Here is a 22670-nt window from a genome sequence, read left to right as displayed (position 1 = left end):
AGACTTCAACCCACGAAGGATAATGGATGCGCAAGTCCCGTAGGGCTCCACCCACGAAGGGTCCATGAAGAAGCAACCTTGTCTATCCCACCATGGGCATCGTCCATGAAAGACTTACCTCACTCGGGTAGATCTTCACGAGGTAGGCAATCTCCTTGCCCAACTTCTTAGTTCAACTCCACATCATGTCGAAGGCTCCCAAGCGACACCTAATCAATCTAGGAGACACCACTCTTCAAAAGGTAATAGACGACGTGTTGATGATGAACTTCTTACTCTTGTGCTTCAAATGATAGTCTCCCCAACACTCAACTCTCTCAAGGATTTGGCTATGGTGAAAGAAGGATTTAAGTGGAAAGTAACTTGGGGAAGGATAGAAATCAAGGTTCAAATGGTAGAAATGAAATCTCTTGATCTCAACACATGAGTAGGTGATTCTCTCTCAGAAAATGAATGGTGGATGTGTAGGCACGTTCTGATGGATCTCTTACTAATTAAGAGGTGGGTGGAGGGGTATATGTAGCCTCCACACAAAATCCAACCGTTACACACTTTTGACCCAACTCGGTGGCACCGGTTAGAAATCTCGGTGGCATCGACCTGTGTAAAAATGTGAACGTTAGGAATCTCGATGGGGCCAACTGGAACAACTCGGAGGGACCGATGTGCCATGGCTAGGGAAAACCTCGTCTCGGTGGCACCGATTGCATCAATTCGGTAGGACCGAAGTGAAGCAATAAGGCAACAGAGAGTTGGCAAGCCATCTTGGTGGTACCGATTGGAAAACTCGATGAGACAGAAAGAATTGCAACTAGTAACAGAGAGTTGGCAAGGCGATCTCGGTGAGACCGATATCGATATTGGTGGATCCAATTTGTTAAGGTTTGGCAGTGGCTGAGTCTAGATGAACTCGGTGACTCCGGGTAGGAAATTTCGGTGGGGCCGAGTTGGATTGTATGATTTGGACATATTTGGACGGAAAAGTGGTTGAGGGTTTTGGAGCAATATCACTAAGCACTTGAGCAAAAAGATCATTAAGCAACATCTCATCCCCTTTTAATAGTATTGGTTTTTCTATAGACTCAATGTGATCTTGGATCACTTAGAGTCTTAAACTTTTGCCTATCCATGCCCTTAGCATTTTGAGGGTCCACAATCACTAGTCCTTGCCATGCCAATCATTGAACATCCTAAAATCTTTAACTTGAATGGACATTAGTTTAATGAGATATATGTTGTTGTGAATTACCAAAACCTCCCGGGGATTAGTTGCACTTTCACAAGTCTCAGGGCATGAGACGTGGAGCTATTACCTCCACCGAGAGGGGCCTGAACTTGTTAAACACCGAGTGTTACACCTGCGTTGTAGTTAGGCTCTGCCCCTCTTTTGTACCCCTAGTACTCATTGTCAGGATCGTAGCCCCAACATTACCCAGATGTCCAGCCTGCCTGCACACAGATATTTTTGTAATGTTATATTTCCTCTCCTTCTCAAGAGCTACTATATTATAATGTTTCCACATAAATAATGAAACCCAATAACAGATTTCATGTCACTCACTGCAAAAAATGAGATTGTCGAACACGTGCAGGGACTACGTTGAGCCAACATTCACATCAGGAGGCCATTTTAGGCTTCACGTGCAGAAGACTTCAAACATTGAAGGCATCATAGAGAAAATTGTTTTACTCCGAGTCTAAGGGCATCTCGAGAGACCAAAGCGGGCCCTCAAACCGCCTGCAAGCTTTGAGCTGTCCGGACGCAGTTTCCCATCCAGCCGTGTCTACCATCGGTCCATGGACCAGTTCAGACATCTATTTCCTCACAAATCGTAAGCAACTAGGGGCTTTTGCGGGAGTCCAAACACCGGCCACGCAGGACTTTGACACCCCTAGCAACCAAAAGCCCTCACCCGAATCTCGTGTCTCCATCCTTCCATCTTTCTTTACATTCGCTTTCTCTCTCGCCGACATCACCGCTCTACCACTCTAGCTCCCCGCCAAGCCCTTCCCGAAACTTCGTGACCTCCACCGTTACACCCGGTCTCCCCGTCGCTTGTCCTCCATCGCCAGTCCACACCTCTCGCATGTCTGTCGCGCAGTTACCATCTGCCCTAACGGTAGTCACCACGCCCGACAAGTGTTTGGTAAAAATGCTCATGCTAAATTTCTTATCTATTCTTTGGAGCAATGGATTCGAACATGCAGCATATATACGAGCATTAAGTTGATTCGTCCAACGAGGACTACACGAATGAAACCGCGATGATGCATGCGGTCCTTGCAGACGCGAAGCGTGAAGAAGAGCATGTTCTCAATATCAAGAGATTGATTAAGGGTCATCGAATGCTCAATTAGGACAGGGCATGGGGCTATTCGACGCTGATGGACGACTACTTTGCCCTGGATTCCCTGCTCGCTGACAATTTTCGTTAGCTCTTTTGAATGTGAAAGATGTCTTCGGTCACCTCTAGCATGGCGTCTCGTCCTTTGATGACTAGTTCATCTTAAAGAAGGATGCCATGGAACGATTGGATTCTCTGATTACCAGAAGTGCACACCACATTATGATAGGATCTCTGAATTTCAACGTGTTGCAATGGTCACCATTGTGTGCTAGGCTAACTGACAGGAAAGAACTTGTAATATAGTATCAATGGGCATGAATACAACATGGATTACTCGTTGACAATATCTATCATCCGTTAGCTATCTTTGTCCAAAAAAGGTCTCAACTTTGCAGTTGTTTGTTGACCTACTAAACATTGGAATGTGGAGACCTTATGGAATGTCATGACATATCATGTGATCATGCACAACATGATCGTCGTTAATGAGGGTGAAGATGATGCCGCATCTTGTGAATTTGAGAAACACGGATGATCCTGTCAAACTTCCATATCAAAATCCAGCCACATTTAGTGAGGTTGTTCAAATACATCAAGTTCACCATCAAGCAACTCAAGAAAGATTTGAGCTTCTATGGATTAGATGGGACGACTAAACATATGTAGTTAAATTCAAGTTTGAACTACTTTAATTTGTAAACTTTGTTGGGTTATAATTTTTGAATTAGAACAACCATCGCGTTAAACATTTTAAATCATTTATGATTTGATATGTGGTTATTTTGAGTTTGCGCACTTGAAAAAGGCGAAAGTTTAGAGGACAATTATGAATAGCTGGCTCCCACATCACCACAAACTAGTCCTAGTCCATGGCGCACGTTTAGGGGACAACTTTGGATAGCAGGCTCTCACGTCACTGTTCACAGACAAGTCCTCACCAGTTCGTGACAGACTAGTCCTCACCAGTCTAGGGTGTCCCATTTGGGGGTCAGCATCGGAGGAGCCCTAATACTCCAGAGCAACTAATACTCTAGAGCAACTGGCACATACCTAATCTATCAACAATACAGCCCACATAATAAAAAAATCAAGAAGAGAGTCGCGCACCTCTTGAACGATATTCTGCTCATAAATATCACAATCACAAATACACTAACTCTACGCTATCAACAATGATGGGATCCAGGACTTCGCTGATCGGTACATAAGTAACAGGGCACCAGGAAGCCTAAGTAAATAAAAATGAAGCACCACGTGCCATAGACAACCAATGAGCTCTGAGATACTTTCAGTGCCTTGATCTGCTTCTGTACCTGCAGTACTACCGCTCTTCAGATGGTATGCATCTTTAAATCCTCTGGAACATACCTATCCACCATGAATTACCTTGGAGAGTGAGAGGGTGACCTTGAACGAGACAGTGAAAGTGAATGGTTTCTTCTTGGGCTCTGGCTCCTACTATGGCTTCTGCTATAATGCCGCTTTCTGCACAGGAACAGTAAACATCTGGCGCTATCAACAAAATCATAGTATCGTGGTAAGAATATATATTTGGCTGGAAATAGCCTTCAATGAACCATTTGCAATGCAAAGAAAATGCAGCAACTTCTATTAAAGTCATCGATTAATGCGATTGATTCAAAGTACCTTGGTGGAGAACGGCTAAGACTTCTACTCCTGCTACGGAGCCTGTATCGACCTACTTCTGCAAGTTTTTCCTGCCTTTGCCGTTCCTGTTCTCGTTTCTTTGCGGTCTCAGCAGCAGTATCTTTACGAACTGTAGCGCAAACAAAAACTTAGTATAAATTGCATATGAAGATAAATGATTAGGATTTCCCAGGATCACTAACGCAGATAAGAATGAAAAAGAGAAGTAACAAAGACATACTTTGTTTGTTAAGCTGTTTGCTCATTATCCTTTTAAGGCGTTCCTGTGGTGTTTCTTTCTTTTCAGCCTGGGGAGTTTTACCAAATCCTCCAGAAGCACCCTTTAGTTTCGCTAGTGCTGATAATGTGCTGTTGACCATAAATGCATCGCAGGTTAGTACATGCCTACAAAGAGCATCTACAACAAGACCTAGCAAAAGTGAGCCCCTAAACGTCCACGGATGCGTTCGGGGACAGTGTCCAGTCATCCCTCATTCTCACACATTGCAACCACACTCCCCATTTTCACAGTGACCATTTGATCTACGTACATAAACAAACTGCCAAACTAGCTACTCGTCATCGGATATGTCGGTCGATGACCTGCTTGCCTCAGCCGCTGGCCTCATTGTCATTGGCGGCGGGGCGAATCTCCAGCGCCTCCTCCGCGAAGAGCTCCTCACGCTTCACATTCGCCTCACGGATAAAGCAGTGTTCGCCGCCACCTCGAGCTCAGACTGGATGGACTCGAGGATGGCCTGCTACTCTGCCGCCTCTTCCGCTTGGACGAGCTTGAACTGCGCATGCACGTCCTCCATGACAAATCCGGCCTGCTCTAGCGCCTCCGGCTCACCCTCCTCTCCCGCCTCTTCCTCTATCTCCTTGTCCGGCGCCTCCTCCTACATCTCCTACTTCGGCGCCTCCTCCTACATCTCCTGCTCCGGCGCCAACACCGCCTGCTCCTCAAACTCCGGTGTGCTCAGAGGCACGCAGGCCGCAATGCGAGCAGCCTGGATCTCCGGGGTTAGCATTTTGATGAGGACATGACTACCTTGGATACGACCAAAAATATTGCATACATGTATATTTGTGAGATGATTTCTAATGCAAACTATGCAATAATTTATTTATGTCATTCAGGACAAAAATACTTCAGAGACTTTTGTGCCATGTCTAATTGCAGGTGTATGGGACATTTGTACAATCCACATATGAAGATAAGGGAAAAAGAGAAGTTTAGGTGCTGTTCAAAAAGTCCTCTCACGTCACTTTTGGGCCAAGAGAAGATAGAGTCCAAGTCTCTCACGTTCTGGATTCAGATTCGGACTGCACAGACATACCTGACTCAAAACGCCAACAACTTTTTCATACGGACTCCGAATTGGGTGATTCTTTTTTTGTTTGAAAGTAGATTTCGTGCTCTTTCCAGCACAATTGGATTCACCTTCAAATTCGCCCGGAGCGTTGAGTTATGGACGAAACAATCTGACGTTGCAGCAGAATCCGAGTCAAACTACAAGCCCAAAGGTTCACCTCCACTTGGGCCCATGAGCCTTGTACGACCTAGGGTTAGTTTTAGGCTGCCTTGGACGTCCTCCCACCTCCTTGGCCGCCACCCCTTGCTCCTATATAAGTAGATCCATCTAGTAGCTTTTTCCTTGGGTTTTGTTTAGATTAAAAGTTCGCCATAGCTACAACTTCGCGTACTTCGTTTGTGTTCAACGACCAAACAAAGACTTCACATAACCCCACCTTCTTTCCTCTTATATTCGCAATATCCAGATTGCAATCTTAGTTTCTTGCTTGTTCTTCGTTTGCCTGCAGGAAACAGACCTTCATGGTCAGGTTGATCGAGCTCCGGCATGGTTAATAACCTCTCGGAGTTGGTTTAGCGATTGCTAAGGCGCGACGTCCTCGCACGTTCGTGCTCGGATCATCAAAGTCAACTTCCTCCAAAACGATAGCCACCATCTCATCGAAAGACGGGACACCTTTGCCTCTATCACATTTTGTAGTATGTAATCTTGCATCGAACCATGGCGATTGGCGGACAACGAGGCCAGAGCGCAAAGGGAGAGGGAAGCGAGGTCGAGGTGGCGGCACGAACAGGAGGGAGGGGGGGGATGGGGACGGCTAGGCTTGAGCTCCGTCATCCAGCTTAATAGCCGGGCTTAGCCCCACGAACGGCGCGCCGAAGCAGCAGCATGAATGCGGACCGGTGACCTTTTGTTGACCGCATGGCTTTCCGCATGGGTCCCGCCCGTCCGTCACGTGGGGGACGCGTCCGGGCCTCCCCAAATCCGCCCCACATATGGGACGGGATTGGGGGGTGCCGAACGGCCACGACGTTTGGGCTGGGTATAGGGGATCCGGTTGGGTGGCAAATTCATGACCGGGCAGTGATCGGACCGTCCGGGCGGACATATGGGGCGAGTTTGAGGGGTCCGGTTGTAGATGCTCTAAGACCAAAAATAGACATAACATCCTGGCAACAGATAAATGCTCAAGTACATAGTATATCATGACTGCAAATAAGTTTAAACTCTTATAGACAAATATAGCATACCAATTGCAAACAGCTTGGTTGCACATACAGCTGCTGTGTTTGTAAGGATGTAATCATGTTGACAAACCTGGCAGGTGGTTTCAAAATTTTAGCACTTTTTTCCTGTTCCATGGATAAAGAAGATGCAGGATCACTGTGAAGTGCCTCCAGAATATGGACACCTGATGACCTGCAAAAATGAAGGAGTGTTATAGGCAAACAAAAAAAAAGATGACCTGCAAAAATGAAGGAGTGTTATAGGCAAACAAAAAAAAAGTAGGAGCCGAGATACTTAGGTCAGAAGCTCCACAACTGATGGTAGGTTTATGCATGCTAGATCTTATATCTTCTGCGTAAACAACATAATACAGGCTTTCGCATATCATGTCTATCTACAAATCAGTTACTCCATCCATCCAGGTTTATAAGACCTATTATTCTTGTCTCAAGTCCAAGTAGTTTAAGTTCGACCAAATTTGTCCAAAACAGGATCACATATCATGTCTATCTCTGCACCCTGGGTGATGAATAGTAACACTAATGGGTCACGCTATTCGTCACCCTGGGTGAGGAATAGTTATTCTTCACCCCTTCTCTATTTTGACATCAATGCACCGTATTTTTATGGTTCGTAAATTATGACTTATTTCATACATAAAAAGAGAACGTAAGAAAATATGTACTCGCCGTAAAAAATATTTTAAGTTACGTAAAATTACGAATGTAAAAACAGTGTAAAACATACATAAAATATGATTTTTCTGGTCCTATAACCTACATTTTTGTTTTTTTATACAAAATTTTACATATTCTACATTTTTTATACAAAATATTTTAAGTGGTCGCAAGATTACCTCGGGTGAAGAATAACTTATTCTGCACCCTGGGTGATGAATAGTAACACTATATATATATATATAGGGAAAATCCATCCTACCACCTAGGGGTAGTTACCCCACATGTCCCATATACTACCATATAGTATTATATATACTACTTTATCATTATAAATAATATATAACATATTTCAAAGTGAGTTACATGAAAAATTGCAAGTTAGCCCATGATTTTTATTATATTTGCGAAATACGTATATATTTGTACTAAAAAAGAGCATACTCAAAATACGATGCATACTACCTAAAAAGTAGTATATATACTACCTAAACATCGTAATATACTACATACTACGCGTACATACTCTTCGATTTGATAGATACTACATACAACATACAATACTCAAGTGGTGGTAACTACCACTGGTGGTAGATAAAATTTGTCATATATATATATACATATATATATATATAGGGTAATGCTATTTTAAGCATGAGTGTAAAATAACTTATTCTACACCCCCTAGTAATGCTATATAGAAAATCTAGTAAAACAGTGTATAAAATGTAGTAATTCGGAAAATATTTTTTTATTGCCTAAGTCTATTTATTACTACATTTTTACGAAAATTACTATATTTTACATAGTGTGTTACTATATTTTGTATGTACCATTACTGGGGTGTAGAATAAGCTATTCTACTCTCACGCTTAGTTTTATATATATAATGTTCAATAAAAAATTATGAAAACATAGCTAGATCTTGTGATATTGACTAGGGAGTTGTTTAGTTAGGCTTAATGTGGCTTTAGTTATAAGCCAAAAAACACCTATTTGAAAACCAAAGCCAAAGAGCATGCTTTCAAGCCAAAAAGCCACAAGTTAAGCCTAACCAAACACCACCTTGATAGCATGGATGCTGCTTTTTTTCAATAAACTCAGTCAAATTTAAAATGGTTTGACTTAAGACAAGATTGACAGGCCTTCCTAACCAAACAACCCTGTATAACTCGGATGGAGGGAGCATAGTTTTATGCCAAAAGTAGTACCCTCTTAACCTTGTCTTCACCTATCCTAATCCTGACATATTTGGCTTTCAAGATAATAATAAAACCATGACACTAAGCTGCACTGGATAAACAACAGTAATTGAATCATTTTGCAAATATTAAAGGTCAAGTTCCCCGACCGGTTAGGTATGTCAGTTCGTATTGGAGACAAAGGCGGAGAGATCCCTGTAACTTTCAGATCACTGGCGTCTTCTGAACCTCCAAATTCAGTGATGTATTCAACTCTTGGAGTCTTAGCCTTTCTTCGGTAATTACTTTCAGCATGTGTACCACGGGTATGACGTCTGGATGAAGGTGAATGAGATCTTGACCGCGACCTTGATCTGCCAAACAAAATATCATGCAGTCAAGCAAAGCAAAGGGCTTATGGTAGAAATGATCCAACCAACAAGGATAGTAGCATACCTTCTGCCTCTTGAATATGCTTCATATGATGGGCTTCTCCTTTGTTCCCTTAATTATAATATACATGATGTTAAAAGATTCAGACATGGTAGTCAGTAAAACTGTCACTGTTATTTCGATTTACCCATTCAAAAGCTGACAGACACTGTTACCTATAAGGGTCATGATAAGATACCCTTCCAACAGAACGTACTGCCTCCCTCTCTCGCTCCCTCTCAGATTGAGAAGCCTTCCTTCTATCTCTCCGACTCAATTTTTTCTGTATAATTTCTCATGTTATTTCCTACAAAATGCAAATAAAGACACTTATCTGAAGCTATTCAAGTACTGACAATGGATGGGTCGCCTTTAATAATTTCTTTCTGCCGCTTCTCCTCTTCTTTGACCTTTTTGTCCATGTAAACAAGCCAGTTATATCTTTTTATGCCAAATTCCTTTGCTAAGTTTTCCATTTGCTCATCACTGCTATCATCACTACTGAAGTCCTTGGCATCCTCTTCTCCTTCCTCTTCATCTTCATCATCACTGGGCAGATCATCAGAATGTTCATTTCCATCCCCTTTATATGAGTATCCAACCTGCGAATAAGCACCTTTGCTAACTGGAGCCTGTGATGATTGAGATCTGTTGGAAACAAGAAAATAAATGAAACATAAACTGGGTCCACTGAAAGGAACTGGCAGACCTAATAATAAAAGTAAAGTCTAACTAACATAGTCATATTTTCATCATAGCAACGATGTTAATTACAACAAATAATAATAAACAAGAGTAACTTCCGCAGAATAACATACAATAGAATATTGTCATAAAACTTAAACTGAAATTTTCATCTCACAATTATTTTCTAAAACCTGGCATACAAGATACAACCTGTAGCTTTGTGATAGTTTTTCCAAGAATTGTAGTTTTTTGAAATTTACTCTAGAAACAGACAAACGCGAGCTCCGAGGGTTATATTCAGTAACAACGTAATAGACCTCGATACAGAACTCTGGTTTACTTCAGTGCAATGGAAAAACATTATAACTGGTCTTCCATTGGTAAATCTTGTTCTGCTTTCAAGTGGCTGGTCCAACAAAGGGTTTAGTTTTTAGCTTGTCTTACAGGCTGGCTTAATAAACTTTTGACCTGTGGACAATTAAGCTAATTAATTTGATTAAACTTGCAATAAAGGCAACTGTGTTTCCCTGAGCTGGCTTATCCGCGTCATAGTTGCCGGGATCAGGGAACGAGGCAGCGACCCTCGAACCGGGCTCGTCGTCCCGAATCGAGGGTCGGGGTCGACGAGGGGAACGACTAGAGTCGATGTCGGGGACGCGACCCCGGACGCTAGGATACGGACCACTTCAGCGACACCAAAAATCAAAACATCTCAATTCCAATTTACCATCGCAAACAGGAACAAGAGGTATTGATTCATCAAGACGCTGAGATTTACCAGGAGTCCATGGCGTCCACGCGTTGTGGTGCTTCCTCACGGCGCCGTTGTACAAGCTGCTGCGGCGCGCTCGGGTAGGGTGAGGGCCGGCGTCGTCGTAGAGCTAGAGCTGCTCACAGAGCGGACCAACCTCTGGGACGCGCCGGCCGATGTCATGCTGGGCTATGGCGCGCGGTTTACGAAGTTCATCCGCGGATGTCGCATGTGTTCCATACGCTCACGACGCTTGCACTTGTATTTGGATGTTCCACACTTTCCTCGATCATGGAAAAAACAGCCAACTACAGGTAACATAGATAACTGGCTTACCTACAATCAAGCCATGTAATTAGCGATTTGCTACCAGTATAATGGAATCAATCAATTTCATCCATTTTTCTGTCACGGTGATTTATAGATTCCTAACTAATGCACCTCCCCCGTTCCTCGACACGCCGCATCGTTCCCGGGTCATCGTTCCCAAATTGATCGGGTCACGTTCCACCTATCGATCGGTTCGCTCGAAAGATGTATACCCCCATCGTTCCCTGCTATTCCTACCTGGCGATTCTCAACCCTCGTTCCCGTCCCTCGACCCCATCGTCCCGAGAACTTGGCAACTATGATCCGCGTAAGTACCATGCTCATATTGGCATATCCACTCAAGATGAATAACTTCAAATTCATATATGGTTTTTCCTCTGACAACATTTGTAAGGACTAGACATTATATAATCCTTCAATATTGATGTGGTCTTTCCAAGAAGTAAACTCTACATTATGTCAATATATGACCAGTCAATATGACCAAATGGGTTAACTTATTTCAATTTTAGAAAGTGCTCCTATGCTCGATAGACATAAATGCACATATTAACAGAATCAGGAGTGGGGACAATCTTTGTCATATGCATCACCCATTAGTAACCAGTAAAGTAAACATAAGTAACATATGATTTATTTATGCATGTTTCATTTGGTCAAGCACAGAAGCACTCCACTTCAACTCTTATGAGTGGCACTTAAGATATCCATTTAAGCAGATAAGGCTAACATATTGTTATGGCCGGGGTAACTTATACCCGTAGGAGGCCCACTGGGCAGGTTTAGTCAGAGGCTTAGCCCACAAGTTATCTTATTTTTATTAGTATCGTGGTTATATAAACAAGCTGTAAGACTCTTTTGGAGATTAAGCAATAAGACAATTCTATTGCCCGGCTCCCAGAGGAGCCGGAAACCCTAAACCCTAGCCGCCTCTTGTCACCGCCGCCGCCTCCTCCCACGCGCACGACGGCGCCCAGCCGCCGCCGGCCGCGTGCTCGCCCGCGTCCAACTCCCTCCTTCCCCTACAACCTCCGGCCTAGACCCGGTAGAACCCTAGCTCCTACAACCTTGGTATCAGTTAGCTCAGTTTCGATCATGTCTTCGCCGCCGCCAACCCCGTCGCTTCCGCTGCCGACTGCCACCACCGCGCCGCTACCCTCCCCATCCGCGCCGCTGCTCTCCACCTCCGGCGCCCTCCACCGCGCCGCCAGCAGCCGCCTACACCCCGGAGGTCACCGGGGTCCTCAACGACCTCGTCACAGCCGTCCAGGGGATCCGGCTGTACCTGGCCAGCCCCTACGGGCCGCCGCCGACCGCCGCCACCGGGCCGCCCGCCCTGCCGTGGTACTCGCCGCACGCAGCGGCGTTCGCTGGGCCGATGCAACTGCAGCCGCCGCCCGCCACCACCGCGCAGTGGCCGCCGTGGCCGGCGCCGGCTCTCGCAGCGCCTCCCGCGCCCACCGCCGCCGCTGTAGGCCCCGCCGCCACTCAGCACCGGGCTAGGCCCGACCACGCCGGGAGGCGTCCCGATCCAGCAGGTCCGCTTTCCACCGTCGCCGTCACCGCTCCCGGCCTGGCTGTCCGGGTCGTCGCCGCAGCCAATCTACACTACGGCCGGGGAACAGCCGGCACCCACCTTGCTGTACGGCGATCCGTCCGGCTCCCCAAGTCCCTACGCGGGCCGCGCCGACCCGTCGTTCCATAGGGGACCCCCGGTCCCCACCGACCGGGCGCCACCCTCGCTGCTCCACACCACCGAGCCATACGGCCACGGCGGTCATACCCAGACGTCGCCACGATTCGCCAAGCTCGACTTCGCCACCTATGACGGGACTGAGGACCCCCTCAACTGGCTCAACCAGTGTGAGCAGTTCTTCCGGGGGCAACGCACACTCGCGTTGGACCGCACCTGGCTCGCCTCTTATCACCTCCAGGGCACCGCACAGATGTGGTATTACGCCCTCGAGCAGGACGAGGGCGGCATGCCCCCTTGGGAGCGTTTTCGCGAGCTATGCCTTCTTCGCTTCGGGCCGCCGATCCGCGGGAGCCGGCTAGCGGAGCTCGACCGCCTCCCCTTCACATCCATGGTGCAGGACTTCGCCGACCGCTTCCAAGCCCTGGCATGCCACGCGCCGGGTGTGACGGTGCAGCAGCAGGCCGAGCTCTTCGTCAGCGGTCTTCTGGACCACATCCGTGTTGACGTGGAGCTTCGGGGACCCCAGGACCTCCAGACAGCCATGTACTACGCCCGCGCCTTCGGGTGTCGCGCGCAGGCCTTGCAGCAGGCGGCACCGGCTCAAGGCGGCCGACAGCACGCCAGGCAGCCCCCAGCACTTGCGTCGGGCCAGCCGCTCCTGCGACTACCATCCCGGCCGCGACACAGCCCTTCCGTCGACTCTCAGGCCGAGCAGCTCGAGCGTCGGCGCCAGGGGCTTTGCTATAACTGCGATGAGCTCTACGTGCCGAGCCACGTCTGCCCGCGCCTCTTCTACTTGGAGACGACCGACTACGTCAAGGAGGACACACCCGCCGAGTTGTCGCCCCAGTTGCTGCGGAGGCCGCTCCCGCGGCCGCCCTGACGACGGCGCTCGTGGTCTCACTCCATGCGCTTGCCGGCATCCGCGACGAGCGGACTATGCTCTTGCCGGTGATGATTCACGGCGAGCGCCTGGTGGCCCTCTTGGATACGGGCTCCACACATACTTCCTGCCCAAGGCTACCATGCGCCGCTTAGCGCTTCAGCCGACGGGCGAGGAGCAACTTCGGGTCACGTTGGCTAACGGCGACCGCCTCCAGTGTCATGGGCTCGCGCGGAACGTGCCCATCACTATCGACGACGAGCACTTCACCATCCCTTGCGCGGGCATCAACTTCATCCTCGGAGTCGACTTCTTGCGGAACCATGGTCCCATCCTCTGGGACTTCGACGCCCTGACGATGACTTTCTGGCGCCAAGGTCGCCGCGTCCGGTGGGAGGGCGTGGGTGGCGCCTCTCCGGCGACGCCGCAGCTTCAGCTGCCGCGGCCGCCTCCGAGCCCGAGCACCCATTGTTGGATCACCTTCTGCAGCAACACCGCGACCTCTTCGACGAGCCTCAGGGCCTTCCACCAGCCCGGGTGTATGATCACCGCATTCATCTCCTGTCGGGCACGGCGCCGGTTGCAGTGCGCCCCTACCGCTATCCCCAGCTACAGAAGGACGAGGTAGAGCGGCAGTGCGCGCTCATGCTCGCCTTGGGCATCATCCGGATCTCCACGTTGCCGTTTTCGGCGACGGTCCTCCTCGTCGGCAAGTCGGACGTCACGTGGCGCTTCTGCATCGACTACCGTGCCCTTAATGCCCTGACGCTCAAGGACAAGTTTCCTATTCCGGTGGTCAACAAGCTCCTGGACGAGCTCCATGGGGCGCGTTTCTTCACCAAGCTCGACCTCCGGTCGGGCTACCACCAGGTGCGGATGCACCCGGACGATGTCGCCAAGACGGCGTTTCGGACTCATCACGGCCACTTAAGAGTTCTTGGTGATGCCTTTTGGCCTCTCCAATGCTCCGGCGACCTTCCAGGCTCTGATGAACGACGTCCTCCGCCCCTACTTGCGTCGGTTTGTGCTCGTTTTCTTTGATGACATTCTTATCAACAGCGCCTCGTGGGCGGAGCACCTTCAGCACGTCGCCATCGTCTGCAACAAGCTTCGGGCGCACCATCTTCATCTTAAGCGCTCGAAGTGCTTGTTCGAGACGCCTTCAGTCGCCTACCTCGGCCACGTCATCTCGGCCGAGGATGTTGCTATGGACGCCGACAAGGTGGCGGTCGTCGCGGCCTAGCCGACACCGCACTCACCACGGGCTCTTCGCGGCTTCCTGGGCCTCGCGAGGTACTACCGGAAATTTATCCGGTAGTTCGGCCTCATCACGTCACCGCTCACGCGTCTGCTGCGCCGTGACGCCTTTGCCTGGGATGCGGAGGCGACGGCGGCGTTCGAGGCCTTCAAGGGGGCCCTCACGACGGGCCCCGTTCTTCAGATGCCTGATTTCGACCGCCCGTTCGTGGTGGACTGCGACGCCTCCGGTGCGGGGTTAGGTGCCGTCCTTCATCAGGGCGATGGACCTCTCGCCTTCTTCAGCAGGCCCTTCGCCGTGCGCCATCTTAAGCCTGCGGCTTATGAGCGGGAGCTCATTGGCTTGGTGCAGGTTGTGCACCATTGGCGGCCCTATCTTTGGGGCCGCTCGTTCCGGGTTCGCACGGATCACTACAGCTTTAAGTTCTTATTGGACCAGAGGTTGTCTACCATGCCGCAGCATCAATGGATCAGCAAGCTCTTTGGCTTTGACTTCACCATCGAGTATCGTCCGGGCCGCCTTAACACTGTGGCCGACGCCTGTCTCGCCGCGACGCCGACCACGACGCCACCGTCGGGGACTCCGAGGGGGCGGCGCTATGCATCCGCTCGGGGCCCTCTTTCGCCCTCTTCGCCGACATCCGTCGGGCCACCGCGACCGCGCCGGACGCTCTGCTCCTTCAGCAGCGGCTTGCTGCGGGCGACCTGGAGGAGCCGTGGCGCCTAGCCGATGGCTTGCTCCTGCATGGGCGTCGTATCTTTGTGCCGGAGCACGACGACCTCCGTCACCAGGTTCTGCTACTGGCCCACTCGGCCGGCCACGAGGGTGTGCAGAAAACCCTCCATCGTCTCTGCGCCAACTTCTATATCCCCGGTGATCGGGCCCTGGTCCAGGACTGGGTGCGGCCTTGTGTGACGTGCCAGCGCAACAAGACGGAGACACTACGGCCGGCTGGTCTGCTACAGCCCTTAGAGGTGCCGTCTCAGGTCTGGGCTGATATCTCCATGGACTTCATCAAGGGCCTCCCCAAGGTGGGCGATAAGTCCGTCATCCTCACGGTGCTCAACCGCTTCTCCAAGTATGCTCACTTCATCGCGCTCGGCCATCCCTACATTGCCGCGTCCGTGGCCCGTGCCTTCTTCGACGGCATCGTCCGCCTCCACAGATTTCCCTCTTCGATCGTCAGTGATCGGGACCGGTGTTCATGGGGCATGTTTGGCGCGATCTCTTCCGAATGGCGGGCGTGAAGCTCCGCCTGAGCACGGCCTTCCATCCTCAGACGGACGGCCAATCCGAGGTCGTCAACAAGGTGATTGCCATGTATTTGCGTTGTGTCACAGGTGATCGTCCTCGCGCTTGGGTGGATTGGCTCGCATGGGCGGAGTACTGCTACAACACCTCCTATCACTCCGCAATGCGCGCCACGCCATTCGAGGTTGTCTACGGCCGACCGCCCCCGCCCATCCTACCAGTTGACCCGGCAACAGCTCGGACGGAGGCGGTGGGCGATCTTCTTCGCAGCCGCGACGAGATGCTTGCGGAGGTACAGCAGCACCTCATCCAGGCCCAGCAACTGGCCAAGTACTACTACGATGGCCACCATCGCGAGGCGGAGTTCGCGGTGGGCGATTGGGTGTGGTTGTGTCTTCTTCACCGCTGTACGCAGTCCCTGGACCCACGCGCCAAGCGCAAGCTGGGTCCTCGCTACGCCGGCCCTTTGCCGTCTTGGAGCGCATCGGGAAGGTGGCCTACCGCCTTCAGCTTCTGGCCGGTGCTCGCATCCACGACGTCTTCCATGTGGGGCTGCTGAAGCCCTTCCGTGGGGAGCCACCGGCGGCCACCCCCGCGCTTCCTCCGACCTCCGACGGGTGCCTCCTTCCGGGACCCAAGAAGGTCTTGCAGGCCCAGCTACATCGCGGGGTGTGGTACTTGTTGATCCAGTGGACTGGCCTTCCGGAGGAGGCTACTTGGGAGCAGCGCGATGAGTTCCGCCAACACTACCCAAACTTCCAGCTCGAGGACAAGCTATTTGCGCAGGCGGGGAGAGATGTTATGACCGGGTAACTTATACCCATAGGAGGCCCACCGGGGAGGTTTAGTTAGGGGCTTAGCCCACAAGTTATCTTATTTTTATTAGTATCGTGGTTATATAAACAAGCTATAAGACTCTTTTGGAGATTAAGCAATAAGACAATTGTATTGCCCGGCTCCCAAAGGAGCCGGAAACCCTAAACCCTAGCCACCTCTTGTCACCGCCGCCGCCTCCTCCCACGCGCACGACAACGCCCAGCCGCGTGCTCGCCCGCGTCCAACTCCCTCCTTCCCCTACAACCTCCGGCCTAGACCCGGTAGAACCCTAGCTCCTACCACATATAAACTAAAATTGATGAGTAGACTTACTTCTCAAAGCTAAAAGGAAGAATAGCTTTTGCTTCCAACTCTTGCGCAACATGTTGTAAACCCACCTCATCAGAAACTGCAGAGGAAGGCAAATAACTGTCTGGGTAGGTAGCATTATTAGAAAGTAAAAAGACCAGACAGATGGAAAAGTAAGATCCTTTACATCAGGATGAACCCATAAGTAAGCAAATGGAAGAGTGACAGCAAATCATACAACAACAGCAACAAAATTGAGAAACCAAAAAGGTACCGACATCCTCTATGACGATGCTTAATCAAGTCCCGGTAACGTTCAAAATTAACAAAATCCTCTAGCTCCTCCTCTTCTTCAGATTTTTCCTGAGTTTGAAAAGACTGAAAGCTAGAGTCACGGATGAAGTCAAGTAGTGCACGGCCATCAAATCTGCACATTAAGAGAATGGATATAAATTCTCTTGCTCTTAACATGGTTTAGCAACTTAGATAATACATACCTGTCAATCAGAATATCTTGTTTCCCGTTCCATTGTATCCTGCAGTACAATGAGTACAGTAAATCAGTAGTTCAGATGTTGCATTGAAGCGGACATGTAGCGATTTTCTCTTTCTAGATAAACTCAACCAGAAACAGAGACACACATAATATAATTGATATATTCAAAACTTCTATCGGAGCTATATGTTAGCCCTGTCATTGTCATGTTAAACAAAATTCGAACTGGACCTACTTTGGTAGTACTCCAACACATGTGAGATGAGTTTTTAGGGTCATGTAATACATTAGACATATATATCAGAACTCACAAACATGTCCACTTTCAGCCGTACTTAAAAATCTAAAACACAAACAGCTGCTATGTTTGGCTCATGTACATGTTGTCCTAAATATGTTTAGGATACAATTCTTTGTGTATGCACTAATGCTGCCTAGATTTAAGCTCATTTGGATGAACACATTTCAGTCATAAGATAAAAGCGGCTACAGTTCAAACGAGATGAAATGCTCTGAAAAATCGAGAGTTTTGCTATCAATGAGCTTGCTTCTACAACTATGCCAGAAGAATAAATTTAGCTAATTTTCTAGAGCAAGCATGAAAATTCTGTAAGCTCCAACATTATTATCAGCATGTGCAAAACCAAATTCCTGGTTTCCTGCAACACATGGCCAAAACTAAATATTTACACAATATAAAATCTGAGCACCTACTAAACCAATCACAGCTAGGAACTGATCAATCTATGCCTCAGCACATGGCAGAATCCAATCTATTACAAAAAAAAACATTTTGTCAACTTCCCCACACCATCAAATGGGCCTAATCAACTCTAGAAAATACCACACTTTATTTGGCACATTCACAAACAAGTAAATATGCCGCCTTGAAAATGGAAACAAAATCCTATGCACCGATAGCCAGCGTCCTAACTATTCATAGAAGAGACGAGTTACAGAAACGTAATAGATACATACAATCTAGCCAATTGATGAATTACCGGTGTACAGATACTGGTTTACTACAAACACTTGCAAGAGGAATCTATTTGTTGCACGATATAATCAAACATAATCTGCATCCATTAGACGGCACTGCCGATCCATCAGATGGACAGCTAACTCGACCAAATCCAGCATGCTGCTGTCATAACAAACAACACAGCCCATCACATGACATCAACTGGAGAGACGGAGTGTGCGTGAGAGAGCGGCGGCACGCACAATCCCTGCTGGTCCTCCGTGGCCTGATATAGTGAGTCGTCGCGGTGGACGCGGCACCGGGCACCGGAAACCTCGAGGGACTGGTGCGGATCGCCGCGTCGGCGGGCGAGGTAGGCGTAGCGCCGCTGGGCCCGGCGCCGCGCACCGTCCATGAGGTCGTGGACCTTCCTCTCCGACCGCCGCGCCTCATGCCACATCGCACCCCTCCTCCCGAAAGGTTCTGGAAGCTCCGGGGAGGCGGTTTTGCATTAACCTAATCCTAGACGAAGGTGCCAGAGGATGCGCCGCTACGGTGGAGCGAGAGAGGTGACCAGGATGTCGAAACCCCACGACCGGGAGGCCACATGTCCTCTCGAGGGGGGCCACATGTCACCCAAAGCAATTTTGCCACAATCACCTGAGCTTTTGTTTGACTGCATCAAATCCACTTCACATCCTTCGCATAGTGTAAATTGCACCCACTACCCTTATAAAAGCACGAGAGACGGAGATACCACCATACAGGTTAATTTTTTAAATAATACATTTTTTTATCAATTTGCACAAATATTACGCTTAAAAAAAGAATTTCAGAAATAATACACCGTCGGCCCGCTGCGGACCGACTGGGCCTAGTCAGCCCACAGCAGGCCGATTGGGTGCACTCGGCCAGTAGCAGGCCGACAGCTGGCCAGCCTGCGACATGTCGCGCGCGGATTGGGCAGGCCACGTCGCGAGGGGGGAGAGAGGGAGCTGACGGCGCAGCGGTCACGGGGCGAGCCCCTGTCAGCTTACCGCGGGCCGATCGGCCAGCTGCGGGCCGACAGGGTGTGGACCCACCTCGCGCGGCACGGCCGGCTCCCTGCGTCTTCTTCCTCCTCCCACGCGAGCGTTCTTCTTCTGTTCTTTCCTTCTCCTCTCTGTACACCAAAATGCCCCCAATTTCTACACCTAAATGAACATTTTATTTGCGGATTTGGCACCGTGAATGGATTCTACTCAGTTAGTGTTAGAATTGTGTCGAATATTGTGTACAAGGTAGGTTACAGTTGGACTATGAGTTGTATTGTGTTTACATAGGATGTGGAGTCGTGTCCTAATAGGACACTTGTATCCTAGGCCTCTTATATAGTGGGGATAGACACACGATATAACCTATGCCAACATAATAGCATAGGTGCGCAAGGGGGAGCCGGCGGCGTGTGCCGGCGCCCGGGTGGCCGGTGTGCGGTATTGTGACGGTGTCACGGGGAGGAGCGCCCGTAATCAAGCCCCGGGGATGTAGCCATATCGGTGAACCTCGTTAACAAATCTCGGTGTCGTGCTTGTGTGATTGCTTGGTCCTCGGATGATCGACGGTATGCCTCGGATTTATTCTAACAAGTGGTATCATGAGCAAGGTTGTGAGGAGGCTACGGATTATTGATCTAGAGAAGGGGGAATCGAGTCTGGGATGCAGCCGGCTACGGCGTGGTTCTCGGCAAAATTGGAAAAAGGCAAGATCAGAGACAGACGCGTGTGCTGGCGGCAGGCGAAAGCATCGGTGGCGGCGCGAGACGTGCGGCGATCGATCCGGATGATCGATCGGGCGAGCGTACATACGAGAAATTCCTGGCGAGGTCAGATCGGCATCGTGTCGTGGTGTTCCAGGTCGGACTCAGTCTCGACGAGATCGATACGGTGATCAAAGGAGCGTGGACGGCGGCCCAGTCCGAGGTGCCTGAGGAGCAGCTATGGGCTGGCGCGTGTGCACACTAAAGCCCACGCGGTGGCAGACATGTGCGCTGGAAGCCTTGGAGTTGCACTGTATGATTGTCGTGTATCAATCGTGTTTATCGCTGCCGGTTGCTTGAAGCTGAGTCATGGAAAAAGCATACGAAGTAGCGAAGGCACCTGATAAGATTTGTTTGAAAAAAAGAACACAACCAGAACCACGTGTGTGTATAAGAGCAGTTTTGGTTGGATCAAGTTCGATCAATTTTCTGCTATGAAGTGCACGGAGAAGCAACAGCAAATAGTGACAGGAAAAAAGGAAAATTTTGTGCAGTTTGCATGGGAGTTTTTTTTCTGGGTCGGTTTGTTGAGATGGTTTCAAACACGTGGATAGGTTGCGGAGGCCCGTGGGGCTGAGTCGGACTAGACAGTCTGACGGATCGACGCAGGTCGGTTGATACAGAAGACGGTGGTGGGATCGGCGACAGCGACATAGGAGCGTGATGCTGATGGTGACCGACTTCTGGAGCGTGGAAACACGTGACGCAGGTCTGAGGGCTTGTGTGGCTTCGACAAGACTATGGCACGGGATTGATTCAAGGTGGTGTATACATGGAGCTTGAAGTCGATGAGGCGCAGGGGTGGATTGATCATCTACCATGGAGTCATGTTGAAGGTGGAGCTGGATTGAGGGGCTACGGCGTAAGTCGACGAGGTCGAAGCCTATTCAGCAGGCGGGAAAAAGCGAGGAACATGTAGTTCGGACTGGAGCCCAGTGGTCTGATGGAAGCGTGAAACTCGTCATCGGTCGGTGATGATCGGTGATACTCTGCAGTGGGGGTTGAGTGGTGTGGGTTCACGACCCTTGAGACTCGATCGGGACAGCAGAGGCTCGACGCGGTAATAGCGGCGAGACGTGCGGCGCGCACGGGACATGGAGACGGGCCAGGGCTCTGGTGGTCATACATGTGGTGAGACAACTACGAATTTGACTCGGGATGATTACAAGCAATGGTGAAATTCCTTCAAGTTTCAGACAGGCGGTCAAGAAAGGAGCGGTGATGTTGAGTTCAGGTAACTCTTATGTGTGACACCCAATATGTGAGATGTTCATTTTCACGCAGGTCAGTGATCAGTGTGTGATGCGTTGAACGAAGCTCTGGAAGTTGGGAGCATACACTAGAGTAAAGAGGAACTTAATTTTGCTAGAGTGTTGATTGTGGTCAAGAAAAGAAGGGACTACAAGTCGCAGGTGGAGTCACATGGAGTCTTTGGAGTAGCAGCGGTGCTCACGGGATAAGCTCAAGTCCAATGTACATGGAAGTTTGATGCATGGACAAATTCAGGGTGGTGGAGAATATTCGCCAAGGTGGAGTTTGTTAGAATTGTGTCGAATATTGTGTACAAGGTAGGTTACAGTTGGACTATGAGTTGTATTGTGTTTACATAGGATGTGGAGTCGTGTCCTAATAGGACACTTGTATCCTAGGCCTCTTATATAGTGGGGGTAGACACACGATGTAACCTATGCCAACATAATAGCATAGGTGCGCAAGGGGGAGCCGGCGGCGTGTGCCGGCGCCCGGGTGGCCGGTGTGCGGTATTGTGACGGTGTCACGGGGAGGAGCGCCCGTAGTCAAGCCCCGGGGATGTAGCCATATCGGTGAACCTCGTTAACAAATCTCGGTGTCGTGCTCGTGTGATTGCTTGGTCCTCGGATGATCGACGGTATGCCTCGGATTTATTCTAACAGTTAGGGCAACCAAAAGAGACCTCGATCTACTGATGGGGTAGCTCGTGGCGGTCGTGGTGAGCATTTAGGTGGAGTTTTTTTTCCAGCTCATTGGTGGAGCTTGTTGCGGCGGTGGAGATGGAGGTGGTGGTGGAGAAGTTGGGGCAGTGTGGTGAAGGCGGTGGAGGTGAAGCTCCGGCAGTTTGGTGGAGTTTCCCGCTCCGATTCCGGTGATTGAAGGCCGCTGTTCGTCGTTCGCATGCACGCTTCAAGGGTATATTTCAACCAACATTTTTATTTTTCGTAGGTGCTCCGGTAGTATTTGTTAATATGTTTCGATGTGAAATAAATTAGGTGTGTGATTATTGTTAGTTGCTCCGGTAGTATACGTAAATATATTTAGATGTTAACTAACTAGTTGTGTAAAAATTTGTAGTTGCTCCGGTAGTATTAGTTGCTTCATTAATATTCTGTAATATATAGCTAGCTAATATATAGACATGTCTAATATTTGTTAGTGGGGGTATATTAAGTTATTGCTTAATACTTGTATTTCGTTGTTGAAAAAAGAATAGGTGAGCCGATGTGACGCCCCCGATTCAATCATACACTAATCATACACGTAAACGTGTACGATCAAGGTCAGGTACTCACGGGAAGATATCACAACACAATTCTACAAATAAAAATAAGTCATACAAACATCATATTACAAGT

At 49.2% G+C, this 22670-nt stretch overlaps 1 protein-coding gene across 3 annotated transcripts; it reads right to left on the bottom strand.

Annotated features, from left to right (window-relative positions):
* Positions 1–3456: 3456 nt before the first annotated feature.
* Positions 3457–18876, bottom strand: LOC125551471 (CLK4-associating serine/arginine-rich protein). Of its 3 annotated transcripts, none has more exons than XM_048714732.2 (13): positions 18530–18875; positions 17307–17345; positions 17088–17236; positions 16834–16909; positions 9185–9476; positions 9005–9111; positions 8853–8900; positions 8567–8770; positions 6629–6730; positions 4237–4364; positions 3996–4125; positions 3735–3860; positions 3457–3661 (listed from the first exon to the last, which is right to left on the bottom strand). In XM_048714732.2, the coding sequence occupies exons 1-13, from the start codon at positions 18724–18726 to the stop codon at positions 3637–3639; spliced, it is 1623 nt and encodes a 540-aa protein (XP_048570689.1). In that variant the 5' UTR covers positions 18727–18875; the 3' UTR covers positions 3457–3636. The 3 variants fall into 3 exon arrangements, 2 of the variants coding, with proteins under 2 accessions (XP_048570689.1, XP_048570690.1); XM_048714733.2 differs by having other exon boundaries at positions 3735–3833; positions 18530–18874; XR_007302697.2 differs by lacking the exons at positions 3457–3661; positions 3735–3860 and having other exon boundaries at positions 4061–4125; positions 6562–6730; positions 18530–18876.
* Positions 18877–22670: the final 3794 nt, after the last annotated feature.

This window comes from Triticum urartu, chromosome 4A (assembly GCF_056163025.1).
Source record: "Triticum urartu cultivar PI428250 chromosome 4A, HENAU_Tu73, whole genome shotgun sequence".
NCBI classification, from domain to species: domain Eukaryota; kingdom Viridiplantae; phylum Streptophyta; class Magnoliopsida; order Poales; family Poaceae; genus Triticum; species Triticum urartu.
The sequence above is the reverse complement of the archived record's forward strand: the minus strand, read 5'-3'. Positions and strand labels throughout refer to the sequence as shown.

What these genes read in the sequence shown, in the direction of transcription:
- LOC125551471 (XM_048714732.2), bottom strand. Translation starts at nt 18,726, where the DNA reads ATGTGGCATGAGGCGCGGCGGTCGGAGAGGAAGGTCCACGACCTCATG. An exon ending in GCATATTCAAGAGGCAGAAG is followed by an intron (nt 8,771 to 8,852) that starts GTATGCTACTAT and finishes TTTGTTTGGCAG; the next exon opens with ATCAAGGTCGCGGTCAAGAT. An exon ending in TCACCCTCTCACTCTCCAAG is followed by an intron (nt 3,662 to 3,734) that starts GTAATTCATGGT and finishes GTAGTACTGCAG; the next exon opens with GTACAGAAGCAGATCAAGGC.